The sequence below is a fragment of the Ornithodoros turicata genome, chromosome 1 (genome assembly GCF_037126465.1).
Source record: "Ornithodoros turicata isolate Travis chromosome 1, ASM3712646v1, whole genome shotgun sequence".
Taxonomy (NCBI): Eukaryota; Metazoa; Arthropoda; class Arachnida; order Ixodida; family Argasidae; genus Ornithodoros; species Ornithodoros turicata.
The window spans coordinates 130,222,056-130,235,476 of record NC_088201.1 but is presented as its reverse complement, the minus strand read 5'-3'; the positions used below and the strand labels follow the sequence as shown (position 1 = coordinate 130,235,476).

Here is a 13,421-nt window from a genome sequence, read left to right as displayed (position 1 = left end):
TTACATATTACAACACAACTTACTCGTCGCGCAGAACATACATGCACCTTAGAATGCCCTTCTCAAGAACTAATTTTAGTATATATATATTTAGTTATTGCGGACCAAAACTATGGAATGAATTACCAAACGAGCTTCGGCAATTAAATAACTTTTTCTTATTTAGACAGCAACTACGAGCACATTTAACTGGACGTTGATACACCGCTATATTTGTCACTGTTTTACTGTATGATACTGTTGTCGCTAGTGATGCATATCATTTAGTATTACTAGGGCTAGTCATTTTAGTTTAGGTTTTAGCGTTGTAGTTGAGATAACTATTGGTGATACTGTTAACTTGTCGTGCATCTGTTACTTACCTGTGGTTTCATTTTATTACACTTGTGCTGATAGGCTGACCCACAAGACATGTAACGCAGTTTCCATATTGTTTGCCCGAACGGGACTACATAACAGGCTGCGGCCTCGTAGTCCCACATTTCATCAGTGTACGAGCAATGTGTCAGTAAATAAATAAATAATAAACAAAAAACGTCCGCTAGGGCGCCGCCGTCCGCCGCAGTGGAAATCTGTGCATGCGGTTCGTCCCGCCGTTTCCCCGTCGACATGTCGTGCCGGTGAGAAAGTTTGCCGTTTCTTCATCGAGAAATCGCTGTATACAGTTACCGCTTTATTCTTTAACTTACGCGAAAGTTCCCAGGCTTGTTATCTATGTTGTTATCAGGTCGCGGCGTGAGAAGGCCCCAGAAGCTCAGATATGTCCTCCTCTCCCTGCCCATATCTGTTCCTCCTCGTGTCACCCATGTACCACCCAATAAACTTAGTTTACTTGCCTAGTCCTCTGCTATGAGACCAAGCTGGGTTTCAGAGGGAGTGTTCGGAATGCTGCTCATGTCGCGGTCTAAACATACGAGATGTTCCCTCGGCTGACTCAATATGGCGGCTACATTGAGAGAGGGAAGTGCCCCGTTCAAGTCCTTTGATCTCATCCAATACTCCTCCCACTTTTCCTTTTAGCCTCTCCCTAAGTTTTCTGTGCAGCGCAAGAAGCATCGTTCGTGGGGTCGCAATGGTATCGCACTTAGTACGAGTTTGACCGTGTGTAATTTTTTCGTGGAATTTTGTAACACGTTAGGTGTACACCCTGTACTAAAACATCTTGTATGAATCAACATTTAGGACTGAGGAAAGCCGAACTTTCGCCTAATCGTTCCATTTGTTTCGGCTTCCCCCTTCTCGTTAGCAATCTGGTTATACGAACGCGCAAGCATCTCTTAGCAGAATGGCATAAACGACACGTTCTCAACATATATACGAGAAGGAAATTCGAATTTGATTACAGTGATGCGGCAAACTTTCAACCTCAACGATACCCCACTTTTTTAAGGCATGTCATGTTTAATTTACACTTTTTGTGCTGTATTCCATCAACGGACAGCTAAGCATGTTCTCTACTTTTGAACATCGAACTTTCCAGGTGGTCCATGCGCCCATACGACGGTCTACTTCATACCCTTTCATACCCTTACATACCCTTCCGAAGTATGGGGGTGATGCCTTCCTTCAGTATGAAGTACCTTTTCTTTTCTAAGGAACAACGCACAAAGAGTCCAAATGTGTCTGACCATGTTTTATTGGGTGAACATACTGTTACCAAAGTGCACACTTGTGCTTCTGAACCATTGGCGAATTGTTCTCGCAATGAAATGCGTCCGCAAACTCTTTCATGTTCGCAAGTGGAGGATTCACCCTGGAAAAGAACAAGTCATATCAGTGTGAGTACAGCAGCTGTGACGCCCTGAAATGTATTGCAACCGTAAGGAACAATAAACAAAAAAGACTATAAATGGTTCACCTATTTCTAGAGTGACCCATAGTGCTTGGTGGATTGTCAAGTGATCTCCCTGCCGGAAATACTCCACTGATACACTGCCAAGTCACCCTCATTTCACGACCTGCATTGCCTTGCACATTGGTAGGCTATTCAAAAGGAAGTCACCTGCATCTTCCGCTACGCTTTCCCTTTGGAGTGCGACATCGAATGTATTGCGCAAACGAGCGGGACTATCCCCAAGCAGCACACTGTACTGAAAGTCGAGTGCAATAGGGGTGGACGGGTGAACAGACTTGTGAAACTAAAGAACATTGATAAAACACATACCGGCCACCCCTATCGCACTCGACATTCAGTACATTGTGCTGCTTGGGTCGCATCCGGACACATGTGTAGGAAACAATTACGAGAGTGGCACGGGACCAGTGATGATTCAATTTCGCCATTTTTTTTTCTACTGAGAAGTGCTCGTGTATGAAATAAACGAGCTTTTTTTTATCAGCGTAACCTCTGGGAAAACAAACAATGACATCATCGTGACGTGTGATATATTTCGACCAATGGGAAGGCGCGCCGCTCCCCCATTTTGTCTCCGAGCAACGCCCCGAGAAATTGAGATATGGCTTGCTTCGTGCATGTCGTCGTGTGTGACTTTGTGTGTGAAAGAACCTATTTCCTCCGAATTGCTGTGAGTTTCGGTCAATAGCGAAATTGCGACATGAGGCGACATGTGGGAACGCGGACTTGTCTTCCTGACTCCAAAAAAACGTCTGGGGCTGCACCAGAATTCATATTTCCTGGACTCAAGGACGCGGACACCAGCGCAAGCCGGAAGCAGCAATCGCCGGGAGGCTTCCTGTTGAGGCTGAAGTGCCCATTCGCCAACTTTGTACCTCGTATTTTGCCCACGAAACGTGTGTCGAAACGGATTTATAGCAAATCGGTATGGGACTGGCTGTAAAATGAAAGCAGTTAAAGCCCGCCTGGGCCCACATTGGTCCAAGAGCGAATGAAAACCACCGACATGCAGGTGAGCATTTGTCTTAGGTTCAGGTAGAACACCAGCCGGCAGTGATTGATCTTCCAGCTATCTACACTCCTCATACTTCCCTTCTCCTCGAACACTGCACACGTAAATTTTGGGGAACACGTTCGTAACGTTTATTGCGATATTCAAAATCACTGTCATGTGCAAGGTGGCTCAAGAAGACGCATGTTGCGGTCACCGCCACAAAAGATAGGTGCGTAGCGTATACCAGCAGGAGCTCCGTCCACAGACACACGTCAAATACAGCTGACACCTAGCGAACAGAACGGCAGCGTAAGTGTTCTTCAGGTTCCACAGAGGCACACACACACCTTTAACTTTCAGGTGAACAACGGTATAAGCGCTTGGCTGAACTGCGCACAATCATGAGCGACCAGAAGCGTCATCGGACGGGTCGTTTGCAGTGCGTGCCACTTCACCTGCTACAGGGTGGAGTGGCACAGAGTGTATGGAGTAACGGTCATTATCTAGCACAATTTAGTCACAGCTGTACTCCTGAGGATTGCTTGCAAGCGAACCGCCGTCGCATTGTGATTCCTACCACCCAGGTATAGCCGGCGCCCGCCGGCTCGCACGCCTTTCTGACGTCCGCCAATCAGCTGTGCGAGAAGACGTGCTCTTGTTGGTGTAATTACGCGTGACGTTTCTGGGGGGATTTATGGAGAGGGACTTCTTCAATCCGTCGTCTACTGTATGTAATTGTGTATACTGATGTATTTCATTATATTGCTCAGTACATACGCAACATATTTATTTGGGGCTTTCGCTGCCTTTGTCAGAAATCACCGAGGAATGTCATGGAACGCAAGTTTCGGAATCGACCGAGATCATAGAAATCTTAAGTAGTATGCTAGAAGGAAACCTCAGAAACAGGGACGAGGGTAGCGCCACATTGTATGAGCCAGCGCTGTCACTGGAGATCTCTGCTCCCCCGAACACCTAACGTATAGTATAACGCAATAGACGATATGCAAAACCTACCGACATCTACCGGAAACCTACCGGCATTCCGCCATGTCTGAGGCCCCCTCTCCGGCTCAAGCCATGCACACGACTGTCGTACAACAGTTCCATCGCATGTCACCCTTCACACATATGCTGTTCCACTATCTTATTTGCGTACAAAAGAGGGGTTTTGGAAAGGGGATGCAAACCAGGTACGAGAGCTTGATATGACTGTATTCGTTATTGTATTGAAAGCACTCAGCCCGGTGATTTCGATTTTGGACAAGAAAATTGTGAACTTCCTGCATTGCTTTGTTATCCCATCCCGTGAGATATTTACATGCTTTAGTCAGTCCCTTTAATAACTATTTAGTGCACTGTATGCAGCAGAAACAATTGGTACAAAAAATGCGACAGCATTAAAATTTTAAAACTCTTTGAGAACTTCCGTTCACAACGCTACACAACCCCTCAACGACCCTTCACAAACGCTACGCAACCCTTCACACGACCCTACACAACGCTAACGCAAGACAGCATCCGCAGCGAAACGAGCGTTTCGGGCTTCCTCCAATTCGGCTTGGCGGTGCCGTCTCGCAGACTCTGCCTTCTTTCGCCGCCACTCCTCCGCACGGCTTTCATAACACATGGCGCGCCCACGCAGACGCGTCTGAACCTGTCGACCTTCACAGCTGCACTCCTCCCTCCTCTCCACCACGCTCCCTCCTTCTCTCCTTCCCTCTCAACTGACTGCGCATGCGCGCCGCTCCATGGCTAGAGACATACTCCCTTTCAGAAAGTCCGGCAACACTGAACCCAAACTATGAGGCGCCGCCATAGTAGGGGACACGTGCTGTCCGGGTTGTCATACATCACGCACGGATTTGACTGACTGTTGCGCGTTCTGCAAAAGTCGCCTTTGCTGGAATAGCGAAATGACGGCTTTCCCAGTTGATGGATGGGAGGCTGACTTGTCACGTCTACCGCTGCTTACCATGAACTGTCTTCGCGCGTACCACGAAGAAAGGTCGTCGACTGAGCGGCACATGGAGCGAAGTTACAATTTCCTGGTGGAATCCTACGTCGATATGCAATCCGTGAAGGCCGACTACTCAGAGGAGCGGTAAGCACGAAAATGCTTGTAACTGTATAGTGATTTCCTACAACTAAATATACATTTGTTCGAGCTGTCGCTTCGATTATAACGCACATGGTTTTGTTTTCACATGTAAGCTGTCATTGTCTACGTACCCAACGTAATTCGCACTGTCTGCTTCAGATTTGGGATGTTCTACGTGACGGCCAAATGTTACAGAAGCAAGAAGACGACTGCACCACCTTACAGTGTTGCAGTTGAAATTAACATTAGCGGAAACATTGTACGTGGGAAGTGCGAATGTCCAGCAGGCCTTGAATCGTGCAATCATGTTTCAGGAGTGTTGCGAAGTGTCATCTTGCTACAGGAAAAATGTTTCCGTGAAGCTCCGCCAGAAATTTGTTACTGACTTCCCGAAACGCTGGGGAGTACCGAGAGGACGGCAGACAAGGGGTACATCTGTGCAAACCGTGGATTGGCGAAGTGTACGCGAAGGTGGACTCGAGAATCCAATCTTGTGCCGCTTCTATGACCCGCGACGAAATCCGAGGGCTTTCACAGCACAGAAGAATGCCGCAGCAACCTTCGGGGAATATCTGGCAAGACTGAGCGAAGGGAGCCTGTTTGGACGAGCGTTGTTGGAAGCATCGCACTCTGAATGCAAGAAAACAAAACTTGGACCATCGTCGGCCTTATCACCTATGGTGTATCAGCAGCCCATGGTTCCATTTGGGTATGGTGTGGTAATCTCTCCAGTATCTGGTGTTAGTGACAACCAACACATTGTGCCACAGGAATACATACCATTTATACATAGTCAGGCATGGAGTGTGCCCCCAAGCCTGAAAGAAGACACTACTGTAAAGGTAAAAAAAAAGTGAATGCACTAGTACACACATATATACATTATTTTCAAATTGCAGGCACTGTGCCTTTCCCCAGAGACAGCTTGGAGAAGAACACACGGCAACAGACGAAAAGCGAGACGTGGTTGAAGGAGCGTGCACTGCGCCTAACTGCTTCAAATTTTGGCACCGTCATGAAGAGGCAGGTTTGGACACACAAGGGTTTGCAAGCCCTAACAACAAGGAAATACCTTTCACGAGTTCGAGCTGTGAGGTATGTTACAATTTTGAGCACGATATAGCAAAGCACCTACTTGAAAAGGATGTGAAGCAGCTGGAAGACCTTACGTAAAAACACAAACTACAAAATATGGTGCAATCTTTACACGTTACGATACATTTCTTCAAATCCCGTGATATGCTAGTTCTCTTGTGCTGCTTTGGTAAATAGGTTGCCAAATAACGATTTTCTTTTTTTAGGTGCGGCATTGCAAACGAGCCAGTTGCTGCACAGCGATACCAAGAAGTACTTCGTAGTAGGGGCCGCAATGTTACTGTCATGCCATGTGGGTTATATGTCGACCCATCCTGCCCGTGGCTTGGAGCCACACCAGACAGGGTTGTTTTCAAAAGGCATTTCTAAAAACCCACTTCGAATAACACATTCTCTGTTGGATAGGGATCCCATAAACAGCTCCGACACAAATGTTAGCAGGCCATTTGGTGCAACACCAACCAAACCTTTAAATGTGTTCGCTGACTTATAGGTGGAGTATGTCTCAGACTGTGTTACAAATGAGCTTGACGCCTCACATTGCATTTCGGTATCATCAATGATCAATGATCTGGTTGTTGGGTACTTTTCTTTAAATGCAGGAGGCATTGTCTCATCGACAAAACTGCGTGGTTGCCACAACGGTAGCTGCGACTACTGAATGTAGAGATAGTTAATCCAGGATAAGAGGATCCTGAACACAGTACCCAATGACACGTTGAACAAGTGAGCCAGATGCTTGTGGAATAGCCGAACTTTCAGTTTGATGAGAACAAGGAATAGCTGGTCTTCCGTATTCAACTTGCGTGGTCGCCCAACATTGTCACCACTAGAAGCAGTACTTTGCCAGATCACTATGTTTTTCCCACTTTCTCCAGGGCCAACATATTCGTGATCTGAAATGTGCGTACGAAGAGAGGCCCGTGTAGAACCGCACATCTTCATAAGAGTCTTTAAACTTGTTAATGCTAAATGGAGCCTGCTGATCCTCCAAGGTTTTGCATTTTGCTTCAGCTGTTTCAAGTTGCGCCTTGAGCCTGTACACTTCTTCAGTTTTTTCCTTCAAACATTTCCTTAATGCGTCATTGTCTTTCACAGTTTTGTCCAGTGCAGCTTTGAGTTCAGACCACGGTATCTGATAAACCACACTCCCACGGTTGTTCCATCTCCTGCGTGCACTCAGGTGGAAGGTTTTCTTCGGACGCGGTGATATCATGCAGAGGTTGCGCAGGCTCTTGTGGGTCTTTTGTGGTGAGAGGCACTACAGCTGCTACTTCCCGCTGATGTGGAGGTTTCCCCAGTGTCTTAGGTTTGCAGAAGTCAAAGACAGATGGTACTGCCCAACTGTGGCGGTGTCTGTGCCTGCTAGCGACGTTCTGGACGTAGTCATACTCCAGGAAGTGTCTCGAGCACACTTGTCGAACGTGTGACACGAAACAATTTCCCCTCATCGCGTTTTATTGCGATTATCCATTTCTTGTAAGCAGCGGCCGATTTCGGGAAGTTATGAAACGACACCTAGGATAAACAAAGAAATGTCGGAACACCGATGTTGGGGAAAAATAGACACGCCACGGACACCACGGTGGGACGTCACCTCGTCTTTGGGGCAGTAATAGCCGTAATCCATTACTGAAACCCTGATGTTGGGGAAAATGCACAAACACGAAGAAATATAGGCAGGACACGGACGCTACGCGGGGATGTCGTCACCTCGTTCTTTCAGAGGGCGCCCATACACACCACACCACAGTGGCACCCCCGTTGCCTCAACTAGCCTTGGCTACTAGCCTGGGTAGGAGCGATCGTGACAAAAGTCCCTAGCCAACGAAGCAGTGGAGCAATCGTTGCCAACAGTTTCCGGAAAGTTGCTTTCAGTTGTTTTCTCGGGCTAAAAATACGCAACCTTCCGTCGGCCAATACAGTATGGCTTCCTCCGGCCCCTACGTTGAGGGAGGGAAGAGCCCTGCTCAAGACAAGCAGTTGCTTCCAGGAATGGACAGAAACGCCTAGTGGTCAACTAAGTGAAATCATGGGTGATGTGTCTTTTTTTTCATTAGCTTCTTTTACTTTTTCTCTCACGTCACCCGTCGGCCCTTCGACATTGGAAACGTTTTTCGTTGTGTGGGCCATTAGATGTTATCCGCTTTTAATGGGTGAACGCGGCGACGTTTGCTGTCACTGTGAGGTGTATGTGGAACTACACGAGAGAAAATGTTGGGGCTCAAGCCCGAGACACAAAGGCGATTATCCAGCCGTGACCCGAGTACCGTCGCCCCTTCGGCGTTCCAGATGGTTTCGGTTGTGTGGGCCGGGCGCCGTGTTTACGGAAGTTATCCGTTAATGGGGTGCGATATGGGAGACGCATGATCCAGCGACGTTTGCTATGACTGCAAGGGGTTGTGTCCGCGTGAAGTGTACGTAACACCTCGCGAGAGAAAATGTAAGCGCTCTAGTCCGAGACGCAAAAGAGATCTCCAAAGTATCCCGTTTTCTTGCGTTGCATTGGCTTGACTGTTTTTCCGAAAGCTGCAACGGCATCAGTGCTCCAGAAGCAATCGATGTCATATCCGAGCTAACGTCTATCTTGCATGCTTAAGAAGTTAACCTGTACAAATAAGCAAGCGCAACGACCCAGGAGATTGTGTCGTCGTTGACCTTGATTGAAAACACATATATCGTGCGTGAAAGGTCCAAACAATATTAAGGACAAGCGTCGTGTTTATTAGGCCTCCTCCGCACTTTTGCGTTTCAATGCGTCCCTCAGTGTTTCGTTCGTCTCTGAACTGACGGAAGCCCATTCGAAAGCTACCGACGCACAGGTCCTTTGTATTCAGTTTTCGGACGCAAGAAATGCCCTTCGTTCCCCAGGCAACCCTGCAGCCACGCGCCCTGCTTCCGCTGCCGCCGCGCGCACTCATCTTCTTTTGCTCCATTTCACGTGGTCGGCTGTAAGCGTTTCCCCGTAAAATATAGCCGCGAAAGTGTGGACGTGTGTGATGCCACCAACGACGACGCTCTCGTAGAGTGCCGCTATACTTTAGGTGCGCGGAGAGCGCGAAATAAAACCATTGAGCTGTAACCGCATACCACGGATTCTCGAATGAAAGCCAGCCACCGTCACCGTTTTCCCAGTGAGCCGACGTGAGCAATGGGAAAATCACCGATTCCTCGACGACAGCGATGGACAGAAAAAGACGGCGAAAGCGGTAAACGCATATGACGATTTCTCGACGGAAAAATGGCCAACTTTCCCAACGGCACGAAAGCTCGACGGAGAAACGGCGGGACGAACCGCATGCATAAATTTTCACTGCGGCGGATGGTGGCGCCCTAGCGGGCGATTCATTACTCCGTGTTAAATCTTGACTTCAAATTAACTGATAAATATTTAGCTACACATAGAAAAGTTATAGTGGCACACGGAAGAAGGTCTTGCGGTCACGGTATATTCGCGAAGCAAGCGCTACAAAGACGCACTCAGATAGCTGCGGGAGGGCGACACCATGCTTCACAGTTCCCAGGTTGGTTATACGGGCATCCGAATTGCCCGCCACATCCGCTCGTGGAACGACAGCGCGTGGAGCGGTCCTATTAGCTGCTGTCGAGCGGCCGTTTCCGCTCTTTGCCAGATTTTTCTGCCCACGGCTGTCGTCGAGAAATCGGTGAAGTTCCCATTGCTCGCATTGGCTCACCGGAAAAAAATGTGATGGTGGCCGGTTTTCCGTCGAGAATTTGTCGTGTGCGGTTACCGCTGAAGAGCGGAAGCGGCCGCTCGACGGCAGTTAATAGGACAACTCCACGCGCTACCTGTCCGCGAGTGACGTGGCGGGCATTTCAGATGCCCATATGAAGCGCGTGAGCACCGTAGCGTCGTTGTGCCGCTCATTCCAAAAGCCCGATCTGTGCAACGATGCTACGGTGCTCACGCGCTTCCAGGAACGCGCCCTGGGAACTCAGAAGCATACTGTCGCAGGCCGGCTGCTATCTGAGGGCGCTTTTGTGCGCTTGCTTCGCGAATATACTTTGGCCGCTACAACTTCTTCTGTGTGCCACTATAACTTTTTGTATATGTAGCAAAATATTTGTTAGCTGATTTGAAGTCGATATTGAACACAGAATAACGAAGCGCCCGCGAGGGTGCTAGCGTCCGCCGCAGTGGAAATCTGTGCATGCGGTTCATCCCGCTGTTTCTCTGTCGGATTGTCGTGCCGGTGAGAAAGTTGGCCATTTTCCCGTTGAGAAATCGTCGTATGCGGTTACCCCTTGAATTTGTTCTGATCAGCTGGCGGCTCCGGACTTTTTCATTTCACGTCCTCGCCTGAGGACCACACATCTGGCGACCCGAACGATGGATGACACCAGCGCCCCGGAGGGAATCAACACTGAGCCGCGTCTTTAGGTTCGCCATGTATTCGTGTACCACCCGCGTGTGAGACCCGCACCCGCAAAAATTTAATATGTGCGACCCGCACCCGCAGTGCTGTCTGTATACTCGCATACCCGCATTGGGACTTGCAGGGGGAAGTGAGCGGAATACACGTGCTCGACTGCCAGCTCGAACCCCCGTTTTTTTGTTCACCCTCTGGGTGATGAAGATGACGATGCGGGCACCATACACCAGCCGGGTGTTGCTTCCAATGCAGCCCCCAATAGACGGATTATATCCGATGAATAGAAGTATTAGCCATTGTGTAGGGTACAACACTAGAGGGCGCTACGAGCGACGCTTCACCACTAGGGACCGCTGCTGTCGCATTCCGCGGATGACGTCATTGCTCCTTCGGGGAGCATGGTGAGAGATAGCGGCACGCATGGGATAGAGATGCGAAATAGAGCGCCTTGTGCAAGGCTGTGGGGGCGCTGCGAGGGATAGGACAGCCACTCTCGGTGGCGGCTCTCCACGGCGTTGTTATGGCCTTATAACCGCGATACGCGGCGCGGGCGGTAAACGGGCGGTAGCGTTGTGTACCAGCCTTTGAGCGAGTTTATATTAATCTCACTCCGTTTATTGTTCAACTTATGATTGTTGTTTGAGAGCTCAATTGCTATGCTGTGAGATTGGTGTGTACGTAAAGCATGCGGCATACGACAATATAAATAAATTAATATAAACAATAGGACGTGCACGATAAGTTACGCCACATTATTCTTCACGTGTTGCTACACTTTACATTATAAAGGCACTTTCGCGAACCAGTGTGTTCACAAACAGCCGTATGCATCCCATCGTGTGTATATTAGACTTAGATACTTTCCTTTTAATTGCCTAATAACGCTTTTGCGACTCGAGCGCGTTAGCAGGCTCCAGGATTGCGCAATATTATTTTGGTGATGGTGCACATGTTGAGACAACAGTGGAGGAAAGTTGTTCCTATTTGCTTTATATATTTATTCACTTCATTATATCATTCTCACATACTACTTTAAATTTAATTAGCGGTTAGTAATACTGCAGTATAAGCAATTTAGCACAATACAGTGCTGTAAGATATATTGTAAGCACCTTATGGTTGCAGAATCACTGGGTGGATATCAGTAAAATTTTAGTGCCTTCCTTTCTGTGGTGGTCACTGTCACTAATAGGGATTCAGTTAAGCGTTATGGCAATTCCAATGTAGACAGTCATCTGCTATATTGGAAAGTGAGTGATTATAGTAAAAAAAAAACAATAAACATGATACCTTCTACAATACCATCTGTGATTCCTAAATGTCAGTATGACAAGGTATGAAGACATGTTAACGTAGTGCATGTTATCCAAAGCAAGTTCTTCCACATCCCTCTATGTACACACACTCAGAAAAAAAAAACAAAAAAAAAAAAACGGGTCTTGGGTTTGCCTCTGATAACATAATTTAACTACACAAACGCAGATATGTGCAATCAAACACATTTGCAAGGAAAGCATGACGATTATTGCAGTTGCAACAGTCATGTCAGTAGGTCATGCACACCTTGGTGTTTTTGAAATTTCTCAAACATAAGGGAGATGACATGTCAACCGGTTGCAAATCTCTGTTCCATCTTGCACATTTGTCATGCTCATCTAGGCATTTTTGAAATTTCTTAAACATCTCCACAATTTTTATATTCAACGTACTGGACAACTAGTGTGCAACACCAGATATCGAGTCGAAACCTGAGCCAATATGAGGTCATGAACACACCGGAGCAACATGAGCAACAATAAGGCAGACGGCATGTAAACAAGTTGCAAACTGCACCATCTTGCACATTTGTCATGAACATAGGTATTTTGGAAATTTGGAATATGAATAGGATGAATAAATGTTAACATAGTGCATGCTATCCGGAGCAATTTCTTCCACATCCCCCCAACACACACAGACACTCAGAAAAAAAAAAAAGGTATTGGGTTTGCCTCTGCGCATGTAGCTTCTCTGATGAAATTACCTAATATTGATACAAACTGTTTGCAGGATGCACACTAAGATGTTCAGCACGTTGAATATAAAAGATGTGGAGATGTTTAAGAAATTTCAAAAATACCTAGATGAGCATGACAAATGTGCAAGATGGAACAGCGGTTTGCAACCTCTTGACATGTCATCTGCCTTATTGTTGCTCATGTTACACCGGTGTGTCCATGACCCCATACTGGCTCAGGTTTAGACTCGATATTTCGTGTTGCGCACTAGCTGTCCAGCACGCTGAATATAAAAGATGTGGAGATGTTTAACAAATTTCAAAAATAAGGTGTGCATGACCTACTGACATGACTGGTTGCAACTGCAATAATCATGATGCATTCCTTGCAAATGTGTTTGATTGCACATGTCTGCATTTATGTAGTTAAACTATGTTACGAGAGGCAAACCTAAGACCCCTTTTTTTTCTGAGTGTCTGTACATGGGGGGATGTGGAAGAACTTGCTTTGGATAACATGCACTACGTTAATATTTCTTCATACCTTGTCATACTGACATTAATGAGTCACAGATGGTATTGTAGAAGGTATCATGTTTATTGATACTTTTTTGGCTGTAATCTAATCACTCACTTTCCAATATAGCAGACGACTGTTTACATTGGAATTGCCACAACGCCTAACTGAATCCCTATTAGTGACAGTGACCACCACAGAAAGGAATGCACTAAAATTTTACTGATATTCACCCAGTGATTCTGCAACCAGAAGGGGCTTACAATATGTTTTACAGCACTGTAGTGTGCTAAATTGCTTATACTGCACTACTACTAACCGCTAAGTAAATTTAAAGTAGTGTGTGAGAATGATATGCTGAAGTGAATAAATACATAAAGCAAATAGGACCAAATTTCCTCCACTCTTGTCTGAACATACACACCATCACCAAAATAAAAATAATATTGCGCAAATCTGGAGCCTGCTA

At 46.9% G+C, this 13,421-nt stretch overlaps 1 protein-coding gene across 3 annotated transcripts in view; it reads right to left on the bottom strand.

The window, feature by feature from the left end:
• Positions 1–1,618: 1,618 nt before the first annotated feature.
• LOC135378596 (neprilysin-1-like) overlaps positions 1,619–13,421 on the bottom strand; it is a 254,298-nt gene continuing 242,495 nt past the window's right edge. For all 3 annotated transcript variants that reach the window (XM_064611657.1, XM_064611659.1, XM_064611658.1), the window contains one exon: positions 1,619–1,753. In XM_064611657.1, the coding sequence (XP_064467727.1) occupies positions 1,654–1,753 (100 nt within the window). In that variant the 3' untranslated portion in view covers positions 1,619–1,653. The remainder of the gene's footprint in view (positions 1,754–13,421) is intronic.